Genomic DNA, 18,879 nt, shown 5'->3' on the forward strand with positions numbered 1-18,879 from the left:
TTCTCCAGGCTAAACACTCCCATTTTCTTCAATCAGTTCTTTGTATGCCATGAATTCAGGCTTTTCATCATCTTGTCCTTTTCTGCAAGCTTTCCAGCTTACCAATGTCCTTCCTAAAATGTGACACCAGAACCCAACACAGTACTCTAGATATGATTTGTCTAGAGCAGAATGCTTCAGGTGCTTAATTTGATTGATTGATTGATATTATCACTTCCACAGTCCTGAACATGCCTGTCTCTTTTAAACATTTTTGACATATTGTTTTTACATCACCAAACTTTCCCACTATGTCCCTCCTTTTTCCTCCCTCCCAGAGAACCATTCCTTAAAATAAAGAATAAAAAAAAAGAGCTAGTTAGCAAAACTAACACATCAATCAAGTCTGACATATGGAATGTTCCACACCCATAGTCTCCTATATCCACAAAGAACAATATTCTTTTTTCTTTTTAAGTACTGGTATCTTTACCAGTAAATATTTCTTAATATTTCTCTTCCTACTCCTTTTTGCAGAAAGCCATCCCTTGTAACAATAAAATTTTTTTTTTTGCATTCATTGTGCCCCCACCTCTTCAAAGAAGGGAGGTACATTTTCCCTTGGTGCTGTTTGGTCACTAAGCCTCTTTTAATGCAGTCCAAGATTGCATGAGTTTACTGCAATATCACAGTTTTGACTCACAGGGAGCTTGCAGGCCATGAAAAACTATTTAGAGATCTTTCTCAGATGAACTGCTGCCTAGCCATGCCTTCCCTGTGTCGTACTTGTTTGTGAAGTTGATTTTTTTTATCTTTAGTGGAATATTTTCCCTGTAAGCCCTATTAAATTTCATCTTAATAGATTTGGCCAATTTTATAGTCTGTCAACATCTTTTTGCCTTTGCTGTTATCACTTGCATTTGGTATACCTTTCACAAGGCAGGCGACACTTCTGTTGAACTGAAATGGAAAGCATTCCCCAGACCACCTTAAACTCCAGTAAACATTTAGTGGCTCTGCCTGTTTTCATTTCTAAGCCAGTTACATGGAAGATCACAACTCGGTAGGATCTGGAGTTTGATACATCCAGTTGAAAGGGTTCTCTCCCTCCTATTAACTCCTGTGTTTTCCCTACCCTTATTTTTATCCTTATGATCTATATATAAAAAAAGCATTCTTGGTTTATTTAATTATTAGTTTTCAGTGGCTACCTAGCTGAAAAGGCTCTTAAATGAGAAAAAGTGGATACAGATGTTTTCATTTATGAGTATAATTGATGTTTCCTTTTATGAATATCCATTGATAATTTAAGAATTCAGCATTTCCATATCTTTCCCCACCACACACACACACATACCACACTACATTCAAAAACTCAAAATAGTTTATGTAAAAATTTATTTGACCAAAAGCTAGAAAAAGTGATACTATTACATATGATACATTTGGTAAAGATCTAAATGAAAAGCACTGGTTTCATTCAGCTTCACATTTCCTAGTGTGTTTCTGGGTAGTGTGATGCTTAATAAATAGGAATGAGGACTGGGATTATATGTTAGAAGCAGGGTAATTTTTAATCACAACTGTAAACTTGAGTCTTCATATCTGTTCCACACTGCTGTGGAATAAGGAATGTTTTAGCACTGAGCTGTACACAAGGAAACCGTTTAGCAACAACAAATAGGCACTGTCTATTTGAATCTCTGAATCCAGTTAAATTAGGAGGTTTTTGGTCTTTATTAAAGTTGGTCCCAAAAATAGGGATTAAATTCCCTCTGAAATAGAACAATCTTCCACTTGCCATACTATGGCAGTCTAAAATAAAATTAAGACAATTCGAATTTTATTTCTCTTTTAGTGACAGTGAGGCGCGTTTAGTCTTGTTTTTCTAGCGAACAGATTCATGGACACAGAAAGTGGCATGGAAAAGGGCTGACGGGGAGCACTACCATGCTACAACCATCGGAAAGATAGCCACCATATGAATTTCCACTGAATTGCTGGCTGGCTTTGTTGGCTGTTGCTCAGCCATACAGAAATCAGGGAACAGAGCAAACATCGTTCCTTATTTGGAATGAGACTTTCAGTTGAGTCAACTCCTAAATGAGAGAAGTTGGTAAGGTACTATAACTGGTCCAAATATAGGCTGATCTCACCTAAAATCCTTAAAAAAAAATCTCATTTAAAGGAAAAAAAAAGTCTAGGTATACAGTGAAAGTAACATCAATTGTAGGCCACATTTGAGTTTTTATACAAACCATCTATATTTGGACCAATAAAAAACGGAACCTCAAGTATTCATCCAGAAAAAAATCTAGATGTTGTCTATCATCTTTTAAAAGTATTTTCTCAGAGACTGCTCGGAGGATGTTTGCCCTGCAGTATAGAGTGGGAGGAAGGGCCACACTAAATAGGCCATTCTTTGTGGTTTATGACTTCCTAAAACAAACTTCACTATGGATGGAAAGTCCCCACCCATTTTATGAGATGGTCCCTGCCCTTCTGTAAAAAGGCTCAGGGTGACTTGGAATGCTTGTGTTCTTAAATCAACCCAGGCCTGATCCAGTAGCTCAGTTGGGTTCCCTGCTATTGCCTAGAGTGTAACAGAATGCCCTCAATCTTCGAGATTCTGGCCTAAGTTAAATACCCTGCCTGCCTAAGGAAAAAAAATGCAATTTAAGGATAAAAAAAAAAAGGCAACTAGAAGCTTTAGTGTGCTGTTTGAAAGGAGGAACTAGATTTAACTGGTGCCCAAAGCCTCTCTGATAACAAATATTGGTCAGGTATTCATAATTTGATTGACATTTCCAGTAAAGAAAAGATGCAATAATAGAAGAAACTTCTTACAAAGGAAGGGGACAACATGGAGTTCGAGTTTCTGGCAAACAAAATTCTTCTTTTTTGATTCATATACAGTTAAGTTCGTTTAATGTCTGATCCAGTGTCTGATGTAAGCCCACGTTCTCTTCTTTGGCCTGGGCAAGTTTTTCTAGTAGGGATTAAGAGTCGGGGGGAGAAAAAGTTAAAACACATTTAAAAAAAATTTAAACCCACCCAAGCTTATCAAAAGACCTACTTGGGAAATCATAGCTGCTGTTAACCAGTCTAACAGAAACTCATGTCAACTATATCACCTTCACTGCCAGGTTGAACTTTCATCAGATAACTTTTGCTCCTTGAGTGATTTCAAACTTGTGCCTGGTCCTCCCAGGCACAATGTTAAACACATTTTTTGCAGGCACCTGCAATATTTGTTACTTCATGTTCTTTTGGCTGAAAAGCACAACCCCCTAATTTATTGTTTTCTTCTTTGAGAGTATTGATAATGGTCCTGGAGTTTCAAATTCCAGTTTTTCTCCATTGTACAGATATGCGAATCACATTTTTATTTTTATGTGTGGTTCTACTGCATCTCTATACAACCTTCAATACTGCAAGGATGCATGATTTCATTATTGCAGGCATCTCCTCCAGCACAATAGCCCCTTCACACCTCAGTAGACGTCTTTGTGAGTTGTTATAGAGCCTTTCCATGCTCATTGATGCTGGTCATCAGGTGACAGACACAGAGTCTCTCTCACCAGTTCTACTCTGAAAGCCTTTCTAGCTTGGTAGGGTCAAGTCCATTAACATAGGCTTCCAGAGTACAGAGTTACCTCTACACTACAGAAGGGTTACTTATTAGAAGGGTTAGCTACTGAACAAACTAAATACAGTCAACCTCCTCCCCCCCAGCAAGGCAATGTAATGACTTCACTTTTAATTATACCTTAGTCATTTTACTAAACTCCTAATTTGGTGACATAGATAAGACAGAAAATTCACAGGATTTCCATTTAGTGCTGTGTTAGAATGAGCAGGAAGAGATAAAACAGTGGTTTGAAAAAGAGGACAGAGAAAGAACATAGGCAAGGGAAACTTTCTAATGCCAGAAGAATTTAGGTACATTGCAGAAAAAAGAAGTAGCATCTGACCTAGAAGTTGGGGGAGGAGGATTTTTTACTACAACTATTTAGACTTTCAAAAGGCTTTTGACAAAGCTCTAAACCAAAGGCTGTTTAAAAAGTTGAGTCATCACGGATTTGGAGAGCATTGCAGAGGCAGCATAGAATACTGGAAAAGACTACTGGATTTGAAGTCAATGGAGTCAGCTTTGTATCTTGACTCTGCTTCTTATAATTTGTATGATGCTGGGCATGTCACTATCTTCTGCGGGCCTTAGTTTTTCATACTCAAAACAAGGGAGCAGAACTAGATGATATCCAAGGTCCTTTCTAGCTTGAAATATATGATGCTACTATGTTGGATGGGCCCATGGTCTGACAGCTGACTTTGGCAACCATCTGGAAAAGAATGCCTCATGTCTCTGCTTGTGTCCTTTCCTCAGCTCAGGCCACCTCCTCCAGGAAACATTTTCTGACCTTTCATCTGTAAGTGACTTCTTTCTTTCTCTTCAAGTCTTGTGTCATACTAACTCCCTGCCTCTGTACTTAATTACCAATCTTGCACATTGTAGGTGCTTAACAAAGGTTTGCCCAGTTGAATTATGCCTTGTATTACAGTTATTTTTGTGTAGAACTTCTACATGATTGTAAGCTTCTTGAGGGCAGGTACTGGGCTGTTTTTAATCTCTGTATTCCTAATGCCAAGCATAGAATCTCCCACATAGTAAATGCCGATTGAATTAAATCGAATAACTTATCTCCTAACTCTTACCATCTTATGAAGACGACTGAGATACTAACACATCTCTTTCATTAGATCAGATTATAAAGATTAGATAAGGAAGTATTATTTCTGTTTGAGGGAATGAGTTCTGAAATTTGTAACAGGGTTCCAATTGTAGCAGCTTCCCTAAAATATAGTTCTTGTAAAGAAAGTACTGCCAGATGTTGAATTCTGCAAAGTGATTGGCCAGGTGTGGCTGTACAGTTATTTCAAAGGGTGGAGTTTACAGATGTCTGGAAAGATGGAAGACAAATATATGAGAAGGGCTGGGCTGGTTTTATTTGACTTCATATAAGAAAACACAGCAATCAAACCCATCTCATTCATTAACTTGTCCAAACTGTGATGGGTGTGGATAGAACGTATGTTAAATGTTGGAGTGAAAAAAAAAATGGTTCCCAGGAAGAGGCAGTTGGAGCTAAGAGGATTGTATGTGTGTGTGTGTGGAAACATATAGAAGAATTTGGGGCTACTATAACTTTCATTGCTATAGCACTGTAAGGTTTACAAGGCACTTTCCTAAAAACCCCCCTGTGAAGCAAGTATCCCCACTTTATAGAGGTGGAAACTGGTATTTAGAGAGGGAAAATGGCTTCTGCTACTCAAGCTGGATGGGACCTTGAAGTCTAACCCCCAACAGATGAGGACATGAGCCCAAGGTCACACAGCCAGGACTCAAACTCAGTCCTTCTGACTCCAAGTCAGGCTTGGCAGATTGTCAAAAGAACTAAGGGTGACTGATCAGTATTGTGGAAGGAGCTTGTAGCCAAAAGCCTGGGTTTGAGTTCCAGTCCTGCTGTGTTACTAGTTGTGTGAAGTTAAATCATATCTCTAAGCCTCAAGTTCCCACTTGTGCAAGTTGAGGTTAATTCTCCCTGTGGTCCCTACTTCTTGGAGGTACTTCAAGGAAAGAACCCTGTAAACTACAAATCTCTACCAAGATGGGAGCCATCCTTGTTTATCTAAGTAGTTCTCTGAATTTATGGGGTTTAGAAAGACATGTGACAATGATTCCTTAGGAGTCAATAGAAGGGGAAAGCCACATTACTTTCCCTCCCCAAGGATCATTGTCATCCCTTAGAAGAAATCTACTCGTTAATTCCTAGCATACTTTTTATTGGTCCCTCCCCCTTTTTTTCCTCTAGGGGCCAGGAAATGAATAGGTGAATGTTACTGGAGTCTTAATTTAGGAAGTTCTGCCATACTCTAAGACTATGAGTAGGATTTATGCCCCATTACCAATTAAGATTTGTGAAGTGCCTTTTACTAAAAGTGTGACATGAATAAAAGATGAAGAAAAACAAATGAAATGAAACTGAAATATAGAACTTAGACTGCAACCCCTCCCCTAGGGAACAATCTACCTCCAGGCTTAGAATCATGCAATGTTTGAGCTGGAAGCAGCCCCGGATGGCCTAGCCCAGACCTTTCATATAACTGATGCGAGAACTGAGACCTTCGGAGGAAGTGCCATGCTTAGTCACACAGGTGATGAAGAAGCACAACTGGGATTCCACTCAGGCCCTTGGACTCCAAAATGGAAGCCTTATATTACTTCAGAAAAGCAATTTTATGCCCGGGGGGCATAAAACATCAAACATACCCCTACTTCATTTGGAGATGGGAGGTAGAGACCCTAAAATACTAGGAGGTCACTGCTGGGTGGGGGGGTGGGGGTGGGGAGAAAGGGTGGTGCTGGGACGGAAGGAGTGCACCAGGGAAGAGGAAGTACAGACCACCAGCTAGTTTCTCATTTTAACTCATTTGTTTTGCTAACTAGGCGCTAAGTTTGGTTGTTTTTTTAATCATCCAAGACTGCAAATTCTATCCTCTAGAATTCAGCACTTCTTAAACTGTGGGTCTCAATAAATTTTGCAATATTTTTGGCAATATGCAATTACCAACAATTAATTAAAAGTCAAACATGTATGGGATCTGAAGTGTTTCTAGCAGCACTTGCCTGTGTTGTACCATGTAACTTTACTGCAGCCTTGGTTCTGAACACAAAGCATGCACATTTTCCACTGTGAATGCCCTCAAGCCACACAATGCCAACAAATGGCTGCCAAAATTCAGAAAAGGGTTTGCGAGTGGAAAAAGTTTAAGAAGTCTGCTCTAGATTTTAGGAACCTGAGACAAAAACCCAGTTGCCCTGCCATAGTTACAACTGTGCACAGCAACACTGGCCCAAGGCTAGATGTTTTACTGCCTTTGTGGTGTCTGCTGTCTTCCCAATCAGTGCATCTGAAGTCATCTAGAGACTTAGGAAAATTATAGCTAAATTTTATTTATTTAAAAAGGAAGAGGTAGTATAGAACAGTGGACAGAGAAGGCTGGCCTTGAAGCCCTGAAGACTTAGGCTCTAGGTTCCCTCATCTGGGAGTTTCCCATACCAGTGAAATCACAGACCCAGTCCCTAATTCTATCCCTAAAAAGAAGCTTCCTGTAAACTGCTGGTCCTCAAGCAAGACCTTTCATCACTGTAACTCAGTTTCCTCATCTGTATACCATGGGGATGATGCCACCTGAAATACCAATGTCACAGGGATATTTCGAGGAAAGCACCATTTCCACTGTTAAAGCACTATAAAAATATGAGCTACTTTTATAGTAATCACTGCATGAATTGGAATGATAGAACCCTAGTAAAATTCTGTGCTTAGGGGCTTATGCTTATGTAAACATGGGCTTAATTAGTATCTTGTCCAAAAATCAGGAAAAGTGCTTTGTAAACTTGAAAGCACTATCTAGTGGGAGTTGTTGGCTTTATTAAATCAACTTTCAGATAAATGAATTTGAAAAGAGTCCTTCTCTAAGAGGTCAAATTTCCATGTTGTATGAGCCATGGAGAGAAGGACCCTGGGGAGTGGCAAGTGGGAAAATGGAAAAGAAAGAAGAAAGTTTAGAAATCCAGACTGCTTGTCTTTATTTTAATAGGCCATTTATAGACATGGTCACTAGAGGATGATGTGAGTGAGCTAAGTGAAGATGGTAAAGGCCAGAAGCCCTCTAAGAGCCCTGATCACAGTGAAGAGGCCAAATCCAGGCTAAGGAGGACAGGAGGCAGGGTGGTAGAGACAGAGAGGAAACGCCCTTTAGAGAGAGGTCATGTCGTTGAGTGCGTGGTCCAGCTCCTCACTGATCGCTTTGTATTTCAGTTTCTGGGCATACAGCTCGTCTGCCGAGCACAGGGACCGATGGAGAACGAACAGAGGGAAGGAATGCAAGGGAGAGAATGCAGGGGTTGGAAAGAAGCGATAACAGATGAGCAAGGGGAGAAAAAAAAGTGAGGAAAATGTGTAAATGAGAGAAAGTGAAAGAAAAACCGAAAGTTCATGAAATAACGTCTAAACTGCTTAAAGTTGAATGGAAGATTTGGTCATTGGGACATTACCACACATGCCTCAAACACTTAGGCCTCTCAAGGGGACAAACTTCACCTCCTCAATGATTTTTTACTTCTAATGGCATCATTCCATCCAGTTATTAAATATTATATTTAAACTAGGTTTAGATAATATTGAATATACAATGTAAATATAGAATATAATCTAAATATATTTATATATCAAATAGGTCATCCTCCTTGTCCAACTGTGTTCAAATCATCTATCTTCTTATTAGACTTTAAGCTCCCTAAAGACAAGGACCACGTCTTATTCCTCCAGCTGATCTTCTCCTTTCCACCCTCAGATATTAGAGAGCACTGCTGAATAATTAATTCTCTAATGCACTTATCATATAATATTTTCTAAGTCAATATCCATTTCTATTTGAGTTTGACATCACTGCTGTACTAGATTTGTGAGTTCCTTGAGAGCAGGGATGATGTCTTATTTAAAATCTATGTTTCCCAGCACCTAGCAAAAGACTTTCCATATTGCTGACTGACTACAACCTGGTATCTTTTCCCATGCTCTGAATAAAATAGTCCGTGATAAATGTGAATAGGGGACCAGTGAATGCTAGAGCTGGAAGGGACCTTGAAGATCACCTAGTCCAGCATCTTCATTTTTTGGATGGGAAAACTCAGGTCCTAAGTCACTTGACTGTGATCCCATTGGTGAGTTAAATAGCAGAGCTACTCTGACTCTTATTCACCATTTAAGTGAGATCTTAACTCTCTACCCTAGTTTTTCCACCTGAAAATGGAATGGTGGTAACAAGTACTATGATCTTTAAAAAGACATATGTAAATTAAATATATATACACACATACACACACGTACATACACACATTCATATAATATTATAAATACAAAGCACCCCTGAATAATGTATTTGTATGCTTAGCACAGTGCCAGGCACATAGAAAGTACTATATAAATGTTATCTATAATGATTATTATTGAAAAATCTAAGTATCATTTTCTAAGAAATCTGTTTTCAATTCTGTAATCTCTTTTAGACCTCAGAGATCATTTAATCCAGGGGTTCTTAACTTGGGGTCCATGAATTTATTTTAAAAAATGTTTTGATAACTGTATTTCAATATAATTGTTTTTCTTTGTAATCCTGTGTATTCTTAATCTATTAATTTTAAAACATTATAATGAAAAAGGATTCATATGTTTCACCAGACTGACTGTCAAAGGGATCCATGACACAAACAAGCTTATTCATGCTCTAGTCCATCTCTCATTTGACAGGTGGAGAAACTAAGGGTCACAGAAAGGCAGTGCTTTGCATATTGTAGGCATTTAACAAATGCCTCTTGAATTGACAAGACTCACCTAGGGTCACATAGGCAGAACCAGAATTCATTCTGAGAAATGGCAACATAACCTAGCAGGGAAGCCTTAGTTTGGTACTAGTCTATGAAGATTCTTATGAGGAAAATGCAATCCCTCTGAGGACCTCCTCCCAACCTTCTAGGAAGGGCGATGGGCTTCTGAGAAGTGAAGGGAACATATTTATATGGGCATGTCATACCTTCCAGGTCATCAATGGTTTTTTCCAGTTTTGCAACAGTTCTTTCTGCAAACTCAGCCCGGGTCTCAGCCTAGGGAAAAGGAAGAAAAGAAACCTATTGCAACTAACACCGGCACAGGGAGAAACAGCAAGGCACCGTCACGAGCAAACTGACCTCTTTAAGTTTGTCAGACAGAAGCTTGATTTCTTCTTCGTACTTATCCTCTTTTTCAGAATACTGTAAAAAAAAAAAATCAACACCATTTCAATGTGACTCTCTCCTTACTCCATGCAGAGACTAGCCTTTGAACCAAGCTTACCTCAGAGACCTAGGGCTAGAAAGCATGGATGTGCTGGAGATAGCCCTAACTTGCTGGGATTATTAAAATTTTCAGTGTGAGAGTTTATACCTCAGAAATAAACAGCCACTATTTACTGTCACAAATTAGAGCTTGATTTTTGTTTTGTTGATTTTTTTAGGCTTAAGAAGTGTTAATAATGCCGATTCAACTTAAAAGTGCCTACATACATTTTCTTTTTTCCTTCGAGAGCTCAATTGTTAAACATTGACTAGCACACCCCTGTATTGCTCTATAAACATTGCTTGAGCTGCAGGAGGGCAATCGAAAGCTCAAGGAATGAAGTCATCACCAAACTACAGGCCTGGGGACTGCAGGCTAACAATAATAATACTAATTACTGGCATTTATATAGTACTTTAAGGTTTGCTAAGAACTTAACATCCGTCCTCTCACTGGGGCCCCACAATACCACTGGCTAGAAGGGGAGATCTGAGAAGCCAAGTCCAGCTTGTCCCTGAGCACGAATCTCTTCTACATGCTATCTGAAAAAGTGCCATCCAAGGTGAGACAAGCCTACCACCTCCTAAGGTGACCCATTCCACGTCTGGATAGCAGTCAAGGTCAGGAAGTTGCTCCTCCTATCTATTAGGCCTGAACTTGCCTCATTATAATTTCCATCCATGGCTCCTTTTGCCATCTTGGGCAGAGTAGAACAAATCTAATCTCTTCCACATGACTGCCTGAAGAACCCCAAGTCTTTTCCAGGCTAAACACCCCCAGTTCCTTCAACTAAGCTTCGTCTGGTATGAACCCAAGGCTTTTTCACATTCTGGTGACCCTCCTCTGGACCCTCTCCAACTTATCAATGACCTTCCTAAAACGAGACTGCCAGAGCAGAACCCAGTGCTCCAGATGTGTGTGCCCACAGCACTGTCACCTACTTTGTCCTAGAACTGATACCTCTTTTAAATGCAGCTCAAGGTCACTTCTACCTTCTTGGCCATCATGTTGACTGTTGGCTCATAATGAATTTGAAGTCTACTAAATTCCCTGAATTTTTCTTTTTTCAGGTGGAGGGAGAGCTAGCTATGCCTCTCCTATACTGTACTTGTGAGGTCAACTTTTTGATTCCTAGTGAATACTCTATATTTTCCCTCATAAGATTTATCTTTCTAGATTTGGCCCAGTGTCAAGAGCTTTTACGGTGTTCCTTTTGCCATCCAGTGTGTTTGCTATCTCTCCCAGTGCCATGTCATCTGCAAATTTAATAAGCAAACCATCTGTGTTTAAATATCTTAACCAAACCCTGTTCTTCAGATTTTACTCCTCACTGTGGCACAGCACAACCATTCACCTCTGGCTGCCCTGTTTGTAACCTTGGGATTATCTTGGTTTCTTATCTCTCTCCTTCACTTCTTCTACCCAATCAATCACTGGGCTCTGCCATTTCACCTTTGAAATAGCTCTCAGATCTGCCTCCTCCTCTGTCCCCACAGTTACAAGCTTGGCACGCACAGGTTCTCATTGTTTGGAACACTGCACCAGCCTGTTAACTGGTCTTCCTGTCTCTACTCTTCCAACTCCCTGTTGTTGTTGTTGTTCAGTCATGACCCCATTTGGAGTTTTCTTGGCAAAGATACTGGGCTGGTTTGCCATTTCCTTCTCCAGCTCATTTTACAGATGAGGAAACTGAGGCAAACAAGGTTGTATGACTTGCCCAGGATCACACAGCTAGTTGAGTGTCTGTGACTGGATTTGAACTCTGGTCTTCCTGCCTCCAATCCCCGGGTTCTATCCACTGCACCACCTTGATGCTCTACTCTCCCAACTCCTAGCCCCGCCAAGCCATCCTTCATGTGGTTTCCAGACTAATTTCTATATATGAATCTGATAAGCTCACTCCTCCACTCAGAAATCTCCAGTAGTTCCCCATTGTCTATTGAATACAGTTCAAACTCCTTTGCATTCAAAGCCCTCCATGATCTGGGGCCAACTTACCTCTTCAGACTTCTCAAAATCTCCTCCCCTCTCATTATGCTATATTGCAGGCAAGCTGGGTTATTTTCCATCTCCTGAATATAGTCTACATTTGCCTGGCTTCACGTCTTTGCTCACATTGTTCTTTAGGCCTGGAATGACTTTCTTCTTCTTTCTTTGCCTCCTGAATTGTGACCCGTAATGTCACCTCCCACTTGAAGCTTCACTGATCTTTCCCCTATTCCCCATTTGCTAAGACCTTCTCTCTTAGACTCATGGAATACAATTTGTATCTACTGTACTCATCACGTATTTGGTTCTGTTTCTTATCCTTTTGCTAGGCTCTCACTTCATGAAGCCAGGAACCAGGTTTCATCTAAACTTAAACTATGCCTTGCATAGTGCCCTACACACTTAATAAATGTTTAATTATTTAACCAGACAGAGAAGAAATGTTTTTGGAAAGTAAAATTTCTCTATGAAATACTTCAGAAAAACATTGAGAGAAGCTCCCTCCAACTTGTCTCTATGAAACTACCTGAGAGATCTGATTGAAAAGGCTTCATTTGAGAGGTGGGATATTGGTACAGTCCTGGCTTTGTGACTATCTGGCTGTAAACCCTTGAGAAAAATCCTTAACCTCTCTGGGCTGCAGTTTTCACATCTGGTGAATGGGTGTATTAACATCTGCCTTGCTCACAGGATTGTTGTGAAGATATGTGAAAGTGTTTTGCAGATTATAACATTATAAAGTTTTATGCAAATATATTCACATATACATACAATACACACGTATACACACATACACATGTATATATATAGGGATGTGCTGGTAAATGTTCAACAGCCAGCTCTCTGAAAAAAAAAAAATGATATACTTTTATGTTTAATCTACATAACTAACATTTTATCCATTGCTTGCTTAGGTCTACAAAATCAGTGAAACAATAAATCAAGCCCTGATTTGTAACTGCCAATTTTTGAGGTAGAAATGCTCACACTGAAAATTTAACCATTGGATCTTGTGAGCCAATATAAAGTTGCTGTAGCCAACCATGTACATATGTGTGTGTATATATTTAAATCAGTAACAGTGATATATGTATATATACAAATATATGTACACACACACACACACACACACAGAGCACTGACAATAGTGTGACATCCTTTAATGACTATTTTTGGTCTTAGGGTCATTGAATCCTTTTCCATCCCCTCTCCAATCCTATTCCTGAGGTCCTTAGACTGCTTGAGTCCCAGAGTAGCTACATGTTTAGCCAAATGGAATTTTAAGGGACCTGTGGGATTCCACATTCTTCTGAGACCCTTTGGTCTTAGAAAAGGGTGCTCATGGAACCCCTCTGTTAACTTCTGTCTTCACTTCAGCTTGCCTATTTGATGGCAATAGAAGATGGTGTTCCACACACAGACCATGGGAGTTCCAGGCTTTGAATGCCCTTCTTTGTAAGGGGTGGAATAGAGGAGAAATCCTAGACCTGGAACCAGAGGCACGCTCACAACTTCTAAGGTTTTGGCCCATTTTTGGATCCTAAATGTTCCCACAACCATAATTCAAACAAGGTTGAGATAACTCCCCAGAGAAAAACCAGCCGACCCCCTGACCTTCTCAGATGCAGCCTCCAAGGATTTCAGGTTGTTAGTGACATTCTTCAGCTCCTCTTCCAGATCGCCACACTTACTGCACAAAGAGAGAAGCAAATCAGGGGCCCAGAGAAGCAGAAACAGATGAGACTGGCTCCAGAGAGAGAATGTAAGTTCCTTTAGGGCAGGAACTTTCTTTTTTTGTCTTTCTATTCCAGTGACTAGCTCACTGCCTGGCACTGAGTAGGCACTTTATAAATGCTCATTGATTGACTGAGCTATTCAGGGGTCTTTCTCACCCAGGGGAGCACTCTCATGGCCAGGGCCCTCACAGGCCAGCCAGCCACAAACTCGGCTACTAGCTAAAGGATTTTCTTTCTTTCTTTCTTTTTTTAAAATGGATTTCCTGAGACATATTTACCATATACTTATCAAAACTGTACCATACCATGCAAAGGCGTGGCAGACCCAAGATTATTTGCAGGGCTTCCTCCACCCCCTTTTAAGGATTTTTGGGCTCTTGCCAAGGGTGGGGCTGTGAGGCTGCCTAGGCATTGTGAAATCAGGACTGAGGAATCTCATCCAATAGTTGGGACTCAAGTGAGAAGCAAGAATGCAGAAGTCCAAGAATCTGAGGGACAATGGTCAGACATCTGGATCAGGAGGTTTAGAGAAGGCAGAGGATACTGGGATAAATTAATGAAACCAGATGTCCATTCATTTACGATCCTGTGCTCGACTGACATTCCTAACTGAAGCAGGGAGAGGTTTTTTTGGGTTTGGTTTGGTTTTTTGAGCTAGTCAGATCTGGATCAAACTTCCTGCTTCCCTTAGGGACACCGAGAACAACAGAAAATCAAATGCTGCCTGTCATAAGCTGGATCTGGATAAGCGGCTCTCCATAGACAGTTTCTTAGAGGGAAGGAAGGGCTGCCTGGAAGAGGAGTCCAAGTGGCCTTCATGCGAGAAACGAGACTCTCTGGGGGGCTAGTCTGTATTCTTCTTCCCTTATTTCTCAATCTCTTTCAGCAGAATCAGCAAGTGGGCTGAGACTGCCAGGTTAATAAGCACAGACAGCCACGTAGACTACAATTAACGACACACCTCCTGGATCCCAATCTTGATACTGCACCATTTCCTAACAGCAGTACAGGGTTCAGTAAGGGTGGGGGGCGGGATGGACTGAGGGGGCTGCCTATGCCGTGGGTGACCTCAGCTCAACTGGATGACCGTCGAGAGCTGTTCTAGGACATATCTGCTCCCTATGGAGGAAGACGGCTTGGTGGGCCACTGAGAAGCACCCAGACCTTGGCCTTGGCCTTGGCCTCGTGTCTGCCCACACGCTGGGACCGCCAGGGCCCTGGTACTCACAGCTCTGACACCTCAGCACGCTCTTCCGCTCGCTCCAGCTCGCCCTCAAGGATGACCAACTTACGGGCTACCTGCAGAGACAGAATCAAGGGTTTGGGCTTATCCTCACTTACATCAGACCCCCAACATTTGTCCATTTTCCTGCGTAAATTTTCATGATTTCCTTAGGTGGCTGAGAAGACAGCAGAGCTTTGTTATAGTCATCCTTAAAGTACAATTTAAAAAATTGCGGCCCTATTTTACAACTTAGTCTTAGGGAGTTGCCTGGGGGGGGGCACTGAGAGTTAAGTGACCTGCCCAGAGGTAGGATCTGAACCCAGGTCTTCTCGACTCTGAGGCTAGCTTTCTATCCACTGTACCATGCTGCCTCTCCAAGCACTATGCACATTATTGACATCACCTGCAGAGGGATCACAGGCCTAGAGGTGGAAGGCATTTCAGAGGCCATCCACTCCAAAACCCTCATTCTGAGCATAAGGAAACTGAGGCTCAAGCACATGAAGTGACTTGCCCAAGGTCACAGAAATAGTGTCAGAATTTGAACCTAGGTCCTGACTTCAGAACCAGTGCTCTTTCCACTGGACCATGTATGGGAACTCAGCAAAAGCCCCTCAGACACTTCACAGTATTATATCCCCAAATAGCCTGTAAGGTTTTATCCACAAGATGCTACAATCACCAGCTGCAAACTGGAAAATGGAATCAACCAATTCTTTGAACACCAGATACCAAACGGCCGCTTTGGTGGCTTCAATCCACCATCACTCCCCTAGTTGCCGGCTGCTTTAGCCTCCTGTGAAAATGGGCTCATATCCAAATAACTGTCTCTGGACAAGCAAACATGAAAACATACGGGGCCAATCTAACTCACCAAGAGCTTCCTTTAGGAAGGGCCCTTTGGGTTCTTTCTATCAACAGTTCCATTTCCCTAAGTTCCCGTGACACTGGCCCCGAGGCCTTACCTCCTCATATTTACGATCAGCCTCCTCTGCAATATGCTTGGCCTCCTTCAACTGCATCTCCTGAATTTCCATCTTCTCTTCATCCTTCATCGCTCGATTCTCAATCACCTTCATTCCTCTGCAAAGAGTCAACAGAGACTCCTCTTTGTCCAGGTCTTTTCCTTACGTGATCATTTCAAACAACACCCCAGGACCAGAAAAGCGCTCAGAACTCAGTTCTAGCAGGGTATGGTAGAAATAGCAGGGCCTTTAGAATACAGTGTCAGAGGTGGGAGAGTCCTTAGAACATAGGATGTCAGGGCTGGAAGGCCCTCAGAACACAGGATATTAGAGTTAGGAGAGTCCTTAAAATGTAGAACATTTGAGTTGGGAGGCACCTTGGAATGTAAAACCTAAAATGTTATAGCCCTAAAGAACTTTAGAATGTAGAGTCGAGATAGGAGAACATAAGAGCTGGAGGGACCTCATGACTCAGAATGTTTGATCAGAAGGGACCTGAGAACATAGGATCATAGATTTGGCCTCCAGGGTCCCTACCAGCTATATCAGTCTAATTTCCATGTCTTATAGTTGAGGGAGATAAGGGGGGGTAAATGACTGCTCATGGCTATACAGCCAGTTAAATATTAGAGGTAGGGTCTGGATGCAGGCTTTCCTAATTCTCAGCTCACTACTCTATACACGTAGGTCAGAAGGGAACCTTTGAACACAGAATGTTAGAGGCAGAAGTGGCCTTAGAAGCCATCAATTCCAACATATATAATTTTAAAACAGGAGATCAGGTGGTGGGAGTTCATCTAGTCCCTCATTTTGCAAATGAGGAAACTGAGGCTCAGGGAGATTCAGTGACTTGCCCAAAGTCACAAAGATAGTTTCAGAAGCGAGATTTGAACACAGATTGACTGGTTCCAGAATCAATGCTCTTTTGACTGGACCATGTAGGGAACCCAGCAAAAGCTCTCTGATCCTTCACTGCTAATACTCCTTCAGCCTAGGTCCCTCCAACATAACACGAGGGAACAGAGGCCCAGAGGGAGAAGCGACCAGTTTAAGATCACACAGGAAGTCAGCAGTAGCACTAGGATTACAATTCCACTTTCTTCTGACCATCAGCTTGAGGCTGGAGTGGGGGGTGGGGGGTGGGAAGGCTTTCTCTTCTACCATGCTACTTTAGGGCCATATGCAGAACTACCTTTCAGCCATGAGCCCATGGCTTTGAAAAAAAAAATCAGACCACATTCTGGGGTAATAAAATTAAATAAAAAATAGAACAACATGCCTGTATGGCATTATACTTTCAAAGAACTACTTGTGTCCACTGCCATTAGCTACATCATTACTATAAATTTAATAGCTGACATTTACATAGCTCTTTTAAAAATTTCAAATTGCTTCATATTCATTTTATTATGTGAACTTTATAGCAACCCTATAAGGGATGTCCTAGAAGTATTAATGTGCCCATTTTACTAATGAGGAGACTGAGGATGAGAGTTGTTAAATAATTTGCCTACGATCATCTGTTAGCAAGCAACAGAGGTGGGGCTAGAAGTTCGATGCCCCACACATTTTGTCACATTCCTGGTTAAAGTTTTTGGCAGACTGATGGGTTCAAAACTCTCTAGAAGATAGGCTCTAGAGCAGTAGAAAAACTTCAGTCTCTTCTATGGCACAAATTAAGTAGGATACCCATTTGTTGGAAGGAAGGAGACAAGCATTTATTAAGCACCTACTATATGCCAGGCACTGTGCTAAGTGCTTTACAAATGTTGTCTCATTTGTTCCTCATAATAACTCTGGGAAGTAGGCGCTATTATCATCATCCCCATTTCAGTGGTGGAAACTAAGGCAATCAGGTTAAATGACTTGCCTGGGGTCACACAGCTAATATCAGAGGCTAGATTTGAACTCCAGGACTGGCATTATACTATATCCTCTAGGTGCTTTCTACATGTTGGAAAAATCATTTTCTGGGTCAAGTTTTCCAAATATTATTATCCCCAAATTACAGATGAGGAAACTGACACTTGTAGAAGCATAACCACAAGGACCCAGGTCTTCTGGATCCCAGCCCAAGTCCAGGCACCTTTCCACCACACCTCCTTCTTGAGAATCTTACTTAGGAGACAAAGTATATTGGGTACTTAAGTGTTAGAGCCATTTCCTCTGTGCCCTTCAAATGGGAAGTGCTCTATTGTTGTAAAAAGAGTTTTGGATTAAGAATCAGGACACTTAGGATGGACTCCCAATGCTGCTATCCACTGTGTGACCCTGGGCATGTCACAACCTCTCTGGACCTCAGTCCTCTCAGCCATAAAATAGGGATGGGTGTGGTTGGCGTAGGTGATGGGTGAGGCCCTTTCATGCTTAAAAAAAAAAAAAGTCTGCCTCTGTGATAATAATTCGGTCCTTGAAGAACAATGACACGGATGCACGTTGCTGGCGTGGGTCCTTGATTTCTCTAGGGATCCCACGTAGGAGGAACCCTTGAAGAGATCCAATTTGTAATGCCAGATTGGGACTGTTTTGGTCACAGCAGAGAAATCAGACACGAATTGCTTTTCAGTTTGTCGGGCACACAAGAGCTCCAGTGATTTTGTTTCTGAATTTCAGACCTGAGCCACCCTCAACAAGGCTGATGTGGCATGGCTGACATTGTCATTACATAAGGAATCCATTTAACACAATAAAGGTTTTCCCTTAAGTGAGTCACACAACACAATCCAGGCTCAGCCCCTGGACTCCCTGCCAACTGTACAGGAGAGCTGCTGAATGGCTGCCTGGTATCGGAAGGAAACAGTAGCCACTTAGACTTTATCAAATAAGAAATTATTAATGGGAATTAGCACACGTCTTCTCCAGCTGGCTGTCATGAATTGCCAAAAGGCTATTAATAACCATTTATGTACTTTTTTTTCCCCAAGTGAAGGAGGAATCAGACTCATTTTGCTTGACCGCAAGCATGGAGTCTGCCATTCTCTAGGTATGTAAATGTGTCTAGGTATGTGTCTAGGTAGAGATACTTTACTTTTCTGGGCCTCAAT

General features: G+C 41.4%; 1 protein-coding gene across 4 annotated transcripts in view; it reads right to left on the reverse strand.

Moving 5' to 3' along the window:
* Nucleotides 1-1,360: 1,360 nt before the first annotated feature.
* The window catches only part of TPM4 (tropomyosin 4), a 40,931-nt gene continuing 23,412 nt past the window's right edge, over nt 1,361-18,879 (reverse strand). For 2 of the 4 annotated variants that reach the window (XM_027845409.1, XM_027845410.1), the window contains 6 exons: nt 15,836-15,953; nt 14,874-14,944; nt 13,524-13,599; nt 9,794-9,856; nt 9,640-9,709; nt 1,361-2,968 (listed from right to left, as the gene is read on the reverse strand). In XM_027845409.1, coding sequence (XP_027701210.1) covers nt 2,886-2,968; nt 9,640-9,709; nt 9,794-9,856; nt 13,524-13,599; nt 14,874-14,944; nt 15,836-15,953 — 481 coding nt within the window. In that variant the 3' untranslated portion in view covers nt 1,361-2,885. Of the gene's footprint in view, nt 2,969-7,616; nt 7,886-9,639; nt 9,710-9,793; nt 9,857-13,523; nt 13,600-14,873; nt 14,945-15,835; nt 15,954-18,879 lie in introns of those variants that run through there. The other 2 variants (XM_027845411.1, XM_027845412.1) reach the window with 1 other exon arrangement.

This window comes from Vombatus ursinus, unplaced genomic scaffold (assembly GCF_900497805.2).
Source record: "Vombatus ursinus unplaced genomic scaffold, bare-nosed wombat genome assembly UNPS02014961.1, whole genome shotgun sequence".
NCBI lineage: Eukaryota > Metazoa > Chordata > Mammalia > Diprotodontia > Vombatidae > Vombatus > Vombatus ursinus.